Genomic DNA, 9,761 nt, shown 5'->3' with positions numbered 1-9,761 from the left:
TTTGTGTGAAAATATTAAAGGTCTTTCTCACATTTTCTTTGCTGTTTGTTATTTTGTGTTTAATTCCAAAGTTAGTGGTAAATTTCTGTCTTATTTAATCTTAGAATTAAAAAGACCTTGACTTTAAAAGTTTAGCATTACTAGCATGTCATTACATTATTATGACATAATAATAAAAAAGCTGTCAGCCTTGGTCAGTTAGTTGTCAGTTTTGCAGTTTACAATTAATTTTAACAAGCAACTGAGATGGAAAAAGTGCAATACTTGCTCAGATTGTTGTTGTTTTCTTTTGTTTGGTTGAGTTATGGAAGTGTATGGAAGCCTGTCTTCTCATCTCTGTTTAAAATACATGAATGGATGGTGTAATTGATTAAACAGCATTTAAAATTTCACTACTGGTATCCCACTGATTAATATCCTTTGGAATTATAAAGAAATTCAATTTAAATACAAAAAGTAAAAATACAATGCCATTTGGAAAAGTTAACTGCAGTTCACTCAGTACATTATATTTAGCAACATGAAGACAGACAGCTTCTCATTAACAGATCTGCAGAGTATATGCGCATCTAGAGAAACCCTCACACCCATCCAACCACACCTGGGGGACAGCGTGTTGAAGGAATTGGGTTGGTCGTTGACCATCTATTAGTCATGAATCTTGTCTTCTGTCTGCTTTATAACCACTGTGTCTGGCTTCAGATGAAATCACCAGATCAGTCATCCACAGAGTTCATCTGGTTAAAAAAAGGATTATAATATGCTGAATTTATTGATTTAGCAAGTGTTTACAATATTCAAAATGTTACTTTTCTGTGTTTCATTTCACACTTGCCTGACTAGTAGTTTAATATATAATTTCATTATGAACCTGATTATCGGGGTAATTTGAGCCTTCCAAGAGTTCTACATCATACATCTTTAATGACTTTTAAAAACAACAAGTTAGAATTAATTTTGGATTTTCTCTAATCCACACAGGGTTAAGAGTATACACACACAGTCGAATATAAATAGCCACCCCCACTAATTTTTGGTTATATATCTTTTTGTGTGGTTTTGTGCAGCCATCAACAAGCCTTCCCATATGGAAAAGAAATATATAAATCTTATAAAGTTTGTATATGTCTTGTGTGAAACTTGTATGAAAAGCATACAAGAGTGAACACAGATATAAGATCCCTAGAAAAATTATATAAATGAAACTTGTATGTTTTGGATACTTACTAAAACAATATATGAAAGTGGCCACTTTCATGAGTAAATCATATAAGTCTTATATGATTCACTATATGAAGTAGGCCACATCTGATGCAAGTCTTTTATAAGTTTTTCCTATTTCTTTTCCATATGGGTTGGGGATAATTCAAGATAATTGATTACTCTTTTTGGCAGATTTGATAGTGGTTAGTTTCCTGACTTGGATGGTGAAGCTTAATGTTAGTCTGCTTTATGTATTCCAAAACTAGTGTTGATGTGTGTTTGCTTTCATTATCCTTTGGGAACATTGAAATGTGTTGCAAACATCTAGCTGTTGATTTGTAGTAAAGTTAAATAATTTGAAGGTGGTCTTCCGTTTGAATATTCCGTCCATTTGTGTTATCTACAAGTACTACTGGTAGCATAACAGCACCAGAGTATTTTGCTACCACTATCATGGTTGACGGTTTAGTGTTCTTTGGTTTCAAAGTCTCACCTTTACTCCAAACACACCGCTTGTTATTGAGGCCAAATAGTTCAATCTTTGTCTTGTCTGACCATAAAAATGTTCTCTAGAAAGTGTTTGGTTTGTCCACGTGGACAGATGCAAACTTCATTCAAGCTTGAAGGTGTGAGTTTTGAAGTAGGGGTGTCTTTCTTGACTGGCACCTTGGGTCCTTGTTCTTGTCTTTGTTTATGACAAAATGTACAATTTAAGAATCGTACATTTTATTTTAAGCTATGTATCAGGGTCAGAGCCTGTCATAGGTTTTCAAAAAAGCATAAATCCAAAAATAATTGTGTGGATCATTAGCACAGTACACACCGAAGGGTATCGGAAAAGACTGCTGCTCCCACAGGTGGAGGTGCTGAAAAACAAAATGGGTGAACGGTTACTGTAGGTGTGAAAAACAAGTTCTGTGCTACCCTGTATGTGTTTGTGACACATTGCATAGACCACAGTTTTCTATTTACTGCTATTTTTGTTGGTGATTTTTGGTTTGTGTGTTTGTTTTTTAATCTATTCACGAGGCCTCAGTGACCTCAAACAGACTGAAATAATCTGCCATTGTGACTGTTTGCATAATAAAACGCGTTAAAGGTTTGGGACTGTAAAGTTATTCGCCAGTATTGGTCTCTAATCCATGATCATTTACAAAATGTTTTTTCATTTGTTTTTCCTTCAACTTTTGAGACCATATTTTTGTGCAATGCACCAGTGGATAAACTGAATTCCAATGACAGAAGACTCCTGTATATCCTTCTGGCCACAAGTAAAAAGCCTCTTACGAGAAGATGGCTTAAGCCTGAACCACCAACGATAGAAGACTGGATACATTCTGTACAAGAGATCTATACGATGGAAAAAGTGTCATTTTCTCTTAAACTTCAGAGGGATACCTTCTACGGAATATGGTCTAAATGGACAGACTATGTTAAGCATATGAGGTGTGATTTTGTATATGATGTTACAACCCTGAGTACTATGTAAACCTACCTGCCCTGCTGCCTCCTAACCCTAGTTTTTTTTTTTCTTCTTCTTTTCTTTTCTTTTCTCTTCTTTTCTTTTCTCTTCTTTTTCTGTCTTCTTTATTTTTCAATTACAAGTTAAAAAAGAGATAATAACACAAAAAAAAAAAAACGTGTTAAAGGGTCCTGAAAGTTTGACAGGTATGCACAACAGAGTTCTAGCACATATATTGTTTTGTTTATTATTTTTGTTGTTCTTTTTTAGTGAAATCTGTTATTTGTGAGACTCTATTTATAAAATGTGTATAAAACATTGATGATTTAAACAATAGAGTCTTTATTAGTCTTAAGATTGCTGTTTTGTTCGGGGTAAGGCAGGTAGTGGCTGTGGTTAAGGAGGCACTAAATCTCCAGAGGTTCATCATTACAATATTTCTTTAAGAGACAAAAACAAGTATGTGTGTGTGTGTATTATCAGGAGGAGCTTTTCACTGCACATTATTAAAAGGTGGTGGTGGAGAAAGTTTAGTCTATCAAAAGCTTTCAGCATGAGCCCGTCTCAGCAGAGAATCAACTTCATCACAGGATTACTCTTAATGTCAGGTAATGATAACACCTCTATTTCCTACTTAAGTGTTCATACTTTATTTTCTAAACCTAAGCAGGTTTTCATCTGCAACAAATGTTTTTAATAATAATAATAAGCATGACTGTTATTATTTTAATTATTACTAATGTAAAGGTTTTATCTGTCAGGTTCAGGTTAAAATCAGTCTTACTGTGCAAATATATTTGTTTCTTTTCCCTTTTGTACATTTAGTTTATGTCACTGTGGTATTCTAGATTCTTTCAGCTGAATCAAGTAGTAAATCACACTTTCTAAGTATAAGTACTGCAAGGAAGTTTGTTTCTTTTACTGCTGTAAATATTTTTTGTTATTTCATCTTCTAGTTGGCAACTGTTGTTATTGTTTAATGGCTTTTAATGAATAACATTTGATTTGACATTTGATGAATAACATTTGATTACAGCAGATCTCTTTCTAAAAGTGCTATAAATAAGTTCAATCATCCCCCCTCCCCCCCCCTTATCTTATGTGCAATACCACTGATTTCCTTTCTGATCTGATAATACAGTAAAATTCAGGCAGCAATACTGATCCAATACCGATACTTTGAGCAAAAACTTGATGTGTTTGGATTAAAAATGAGAGTATTTCAAACTATACCTTTATAATTAATACAGGACATTAGACTCTTGTTCTTATTGTTTAAATATAAAGAATTATCATACAGTGTTAGTACGTACATTTTAAAATATTCAGTTAAGAATCAAAACAAATCTGGCTGATTGAAAATGATAGGACTAAGTAACATTTTGTACATACACATTATTATGTCTTATGTATGAAATACGCCTTAAAAAATCCATCATAAAGTCTACAATCAGAAGTGCTTAGTGTAGCTCATAAACACACACCTGAAAGCAGATAAGCTGTAAACTGGAGAGGAAAAGTCATCTCACTAATTTAGAAGACGCTTATTTAGTTTAAGAAAAAAGTTTGTTGCGCTTTAAAAACAAAAAATTAAAAACTCCTCGGTGAAGCTAGGGCACTTATTATTCATTGCTGAAAAAAGAGAATAGAACCATAAGGTTTCTTTTCAACACTGTAAACAAGCTGACAAACAGTCAGAGCTGCTGAATCAAGTTTTTCTTTAATCGAAACAACTAATGACTTAATGAATATTTTCACAAAATACATTTAAACCATCAGAGAATAAATTAGTCATCACCATCTCACAGCTAATATTATGTACAGCTACTTGCACTACTACTGATATTTGTTTAGTACAATTCTCTCCAATGACCTTTCTGAATCATATCTACTGTATTTTTCACACTATAAGCACACTTAAAATCCTTTAATTTTCTCAAAAAACGCTGGAGGATGAATGCTAATGCTTGTTTTGCTTAACAAGCGCCTTATAATTCGGTGCACCTTATGTATAAAAAAAACAGACCCGTTCATCGACAGTGCGCCTTATAATCCGTGTGCCTTATGGTCAGAAAAATACGGTAATTAATAGATTTCAATTTATTGTGCTTGCTCCAAGGGGGTCATTATTTTAGGGTTTTTATCTTACAATATAAAGTGCCTTGAGGTGACCCTCTTGGTCACCCCATCTAAACTGACACTATAGGTAAAAATCCATAAAGGCAAAAACTCAAAAGCAAAGTTTCTTTTTTGTTCTTTTTGTGTTTTGTTGTTTTTATGAAATACATTTTCTCTGTGGTCAGTGTCTGTATGTTACAGTATACTGTCTTGTAAAAATGGCCACAGTGGCCCAACACACGAGTCCTTGCAGGCTGTCTTTGACCTCCAACCCTTCAGGCCAGCCGTGAACCTCAGCAATCCCACCATAGCCAACATCTCCTTCACTTTGTATGCTGTCCTCGGTGTGGTGAGTTTCCTTATTACCACTTTAAGAAATGCACCAAGACTTCTTAAGGAATTTCTCTAAAACCACATATTATTACCATACCTATTCTAATTTAATGCTGTTTTAACTCGAATTGAGTGGTACCAGTCAACAACAGGTTTACTCATATTCACTGTATTTCAGAATGAGAAAACTCAGATACTCACTACTTTCTTGTGGCTGAGACTGGTAAGTACTCAATAAATGTCAAACTTATAGTAAGTATAACCATGGACACTGTAAAAAGCTGCTCACATATTTAAATGTTACACTGGAGGTTTAAAATCAATGCATTACTTCTGTGGCAGTACTGGCACAATGAGTTCCTGGTCTGGGACCCCAAGGAGTGTGATGGTGTCACGAAGATTTCTCTACCTGTGAAGGAGCTCTGGTTTCCGGACATCATTGTTTATGAGTTGTGAGCACTTAAAATAAAACATTTTTTAAAATAATATCATTTATGCATTTAATCAGTTCAGCAAAATGAACCTGTAAGCACGAAACCACACATGCATAGTTGCCATAAGTACAGAGTGATAAGCATGAAATGCTGATACAGATCTGAAAAAGATATTTTTGTGAACAGGCTTGGAATCAGCCAAAGATCCTGAAGTCCAGTTACAAAATACAAACCATGTGGATATTCTAAGATGTCATCTGCAGCTACATTATCGACCTTTTCATGCAGACATTTTAGCTTGTCACAGTGGAGGAACCACAGGTGTAATAAGGATGGATACAGACCTCTTATGGTCCTAGTATTGTGTGTACTTGATTACTGTAATTACTTACAGGGGCACTTATAAAACTATGGAGTTATAAATAATGACTGTACTTGTATTTAGTTCTATTTTTACTTTACACTGTCTCATACATATGTATCCACAGTGGGACTGATATAAATACGATCTCTCTTTTTTGTCATTGTTTTTGTTCAATATTATACTATTTCCTAATTTCCCCACCTCCCCCTGCCAGTGTGGATGACGACGTCTCCCAGGCATGTCCTTACGTCTACGTTAACCACACAGGTCACATCCGCTGGGACAGGATGCTGCGGCTCGTCTCATCCTGCAATCTGGAGATCTTCAGTTTTCCTTTTGATGTGCAGAACTGCACATTTACATTTGGCTCTTACATGCACACCAGTAAGAATGGGCTGCTTTTAGCTTTAATTCAGAGGGTTTAACAAAAAAATTGCATCAGCCGTTTTAGGAATTACAGCCAATTTTACACATAGTTCACATCTTCAGTGGCTAAATAATATTAATGGAACAAAGTAACATAATTTTAAATATAATAATTGTTTTTAATACTGGGATACAAATTCTCTGACTGCCTGAAGTGCAGAAGCCATCTAACCAAATACTGTTTCCTCCCTTTCCTCCCTGCTAGGGTTTTACTGAAGCCACCTTCAGTTGCTGTTTGTTTTTGGGTCTTTTTGGGTTGTAATAAATAAATAAAAAACATGTTTGTTTGGGTTGAGATTAGGTGACTGCTATGAGACTGACTCCAATTAATTTGAAGGACTATGTTTGAAAATGTCTGTATTTCCTAAAGGATTAATTGAATACCTTTATTAAACCGCTTAAATGAAAGCCAAATATCTTCATTTCAATCACACAACTATCATACATTGTGTGCAAATTACAAAATTACTTTTGTATGTATACCTAACAGTGTATTGTGTTGCTGTGGTTTTCTTACATAGTACGGGATGTGAGGGTCAGTCCAGCTCTGCCTTTTAAGGAGATGTCTCTAAACTCAAAACGATACCTGGAAGCAAGTGGAGAGTGGGAGCTGGTGGACATACTGGGAGAGACTTCCATACTTAAATTTGGAATCGACGAATGGGACATCATCACCTTCTGGGTCAGAGAACCAGACTTTCACTGAATTTCCTACTTTTAAATAAAACAAATATAACAGACTGAAACTAATTTGGGCATCAGAGACTCCACAGCACAGCAACAATGGGACTGATGCGTACTTATTAATGCTATTTACCACCAGTGTCTGTATGGCAAATATACAATGTAAGCCAGCAGGTATAGTTTAGCTCAACACAGAGTGTGACATGTAGCTGAGTCTCTTATTATTAAGGTCAGAAGTTTATCTGCAAGCCACTGCATCACTGTAGACCTTTAAAGTGAATTTTAGCTAACTGTTTCTTACTTCTCCTATACAAACTTTTTGAACTGCAACAGGCAGATGGTTTTGTACATTCTCATCCCCAAACAGGAGTCGGTGAACGGTATTTTAGAATTTAGCATTTACTAATTCAGTATCTATCAGTTTATAGAAACCAAAAAAGAACCAACAGAAAGTGAATGCAAAATTAAAAACTCACTTTTCTGAATACAGAAGTCACACCTGTGAAGATGCATCTAAACTGCATGTGCTTTCTTGTTCACTAGGTGGTCGTAAAGCGGCGCCCAGTCCTCTACGTGGTCAACCTTCTGATCCCAAGCTCTTTCCTCATGCTCATTGACATCCTGTCCTTCTACCTGCCTCCCCATAGCGTCGACCGTGCCTCCTTCAAAATGACCCTCATCCTGGGCTACACAGTCTTCCTGCTCATCATGAACGACCTGCTGCCAAGTACAGCAAATGGCACTCCTATCATAGGTGCATACTAGATAAGTATAGATAAGTAGAAGAAAATGGTTGGAAGGCTTATAGGTCCCAAATTTAGCTGCCTGTTAAAAGTGCTGATAAACAACTCGGCCAACATCTTAAAAGTTAAATGTATGACTACTTTAATGTGTGTCCTTTGATTCTTCAATCTAGGTATCTATTTCTCAGTGTGTCTTGCCCTCATGGTTATCAGTCTACTGGAAACAGTCATCATTACAAATGTCCTCCACCATAACTCCTTGAAATATCGGGAGGTTCCAAAGTGGGTTAGGATTGTTGTGCTCAAACATATAGCAAACCTCATCTGCTACCGCTGGCCAGAAGATATCCAGCCGCCTTCTACACCACAGAAGGATAAACCTGGAAACTCCAATGGCAGTTCTGGTCCTTGGATCATTCAACCAGCCAGCCAGGCACCTGACCAGCACCCAGTTAGTAACGGTAGCCAACCTACATAATACTCTGTCATTACTGCCATTGGCCAATTGGTGCTGAAAAATCTTGTGACCTTAAAAGTATTTGAGAAAACATACTGGCAGGCATCGCTTGGTTCACTCAGATACAAAAAGGTTACATGGGCAAATGTTCTATTCTGTATTAAATTAAAAGATATCTGTGGTGTTAAATATATTATGGAGTGCTCTTTATTTGACTTTTTAATCTCCCCTTTTTTGCCAGGTATATCTTCTCTGCCTGAACTGCAACAGATCTGTCAGTACCTTGCTGAACTTCGTGCCCACCTCGTCTCTCTGCAGAAGGAAAGCCAGCTGTTGGACCAGTGGTGCCATGTAGGATATGTCCTTGACTTCCTGCTCTTTCGTATCTATCTACTGATCATCAGCTGCTATGCTATGGTTATTGTCACAATGTGGTGCATTTGGATCACTCAAACCTAAATGAATATTGATATGATCCAGGATGGGTGTCTTGTATAAACAATTAGAAAACGTGAATGCATGACAAGGACTGTATTTTTTTTCTCTAACATAAAATATAATTTACTTGTAATTTTGAAAAAGGCCAACTGATAAATGCAGTGCAGTGGTTTTAGGACAGGGGCTGGTTATCATCACCATCATCTGCCACAGTGATAAATGAGTTAATCTTCCCCCAGAGCAACAAGGTCCTTTCTCTCACAGTCCAAACACATGCATGTTAGGTTAACGGGTGATTGTAAACTGGCTGTGCATTTGGGGATAGATCATATTGCTTAAAGTGGATGAATGTATGATTCGATGTGGTTTGAGCTTTGCATGATCAGTAAGATTTTCAAAGTGCTAATATATATATAGCATGCCTTTAGATTTATTGCTTGCTTTTTACTATTAATCCTGTACAGCAGTAGCTTATTTTATTAACCCTACCAGTTACAAATTTTTTTTAAATTAACCCAAGATCTGACGACAGAAAACAGTAACATAATAACTGAAGTGAACTATAACAATGCAGTTTTCTTGTCTCTATGTGTGAAATCAGCTGAAGAAGAGTCGTGTGGTAATAAACTCTCAGACGCCTTACATTTTTAATCCATTTTAAACACACACACATATTTATTATTATTTTTATTTTGTCAAAGAAAGAAATTTTAATGAAAATAAAATCTTAATTAGTAATTCTGAAAATAAAAACAGTGATGCTTACCATTATTTTTAAATCAAAGACACAAGTCACAGAGGAAAATCTACTTTAGAAAAAGTATGAACAATAAAGTAGGAAATAAAAATTTGTTATTGTTACCTGATATTAACAATAAGCCAGCAATAAAGTTGATCCTGGGCTGAGATGGACTGACCCACAAAGCTTTTGATGGACTATTTATTCGCCATCACCACCTTTTAATAACGTGCAGGATTTAAAAAAACGCCAAGGGGCTGCGAGACATTTATACAGCCGTATTTCGCACATGACTATGAAAGGCGGAAGAGGAAGTAGTTCCTTTGAATGTAAACGATCCGAATGATATAGTTTCTTTCC

The 9,761-nt window shown here is 35.8% G+C and overlaps 1 protein-coding gene across 1 annotated transcript; it reads left to right on the top strand.

Moving 5' to 3' along the window:
• Positions 1 to 4,955: 4,955 nt before the first annotated feature.
• LOC120732334 (5-hydroxytryptamine receptor 3A) lies at positions 4,956 to 8,683 on the top strand (the record flags this gene model as incomplete). The annotated part of the gene is made up of 8 exons (XM_040029848.1): positions 4,956 to 5,132; positions 5,295 to 5,339; positions 5,459 to 5,568; positions 6,129 to 6,298; positions 6,862 to 7,022; positions 7,568 to 7,778; positions 7,941 to 8,228; positions 8,466 to 8,683. Coding segments are annotated over 8 exons (1,380 nt in total), but the record flags the coding sequence as incomplete, so codon positions are not given.
• Positions 8,684 to 9,761: the final 1,078 nt, after the last annotated feature.

Source organism: Simochromis diagramma, unplaced genomic scaffold, assembly GCF_900408965.1.
Source record: "Simochromis diagramma unplaced genomic scaffold, fSimDia1.1 OVJJ01000334.1, whole genome shotgun sequence".
In the NCBI taxonomy this organism is placed as follows: domain Eukaryota; kingdom Metazoa; phylum Chordata; class Actinopteri; order Cichliformes; family Cichlidae; genus Simochromis; species Simochromis diagramma.
The sequence above is the reverse complement of the archived record's forward strand: the minus strand, read 5'-3'. Positions and strand labels throughout refer to the sequence as shown.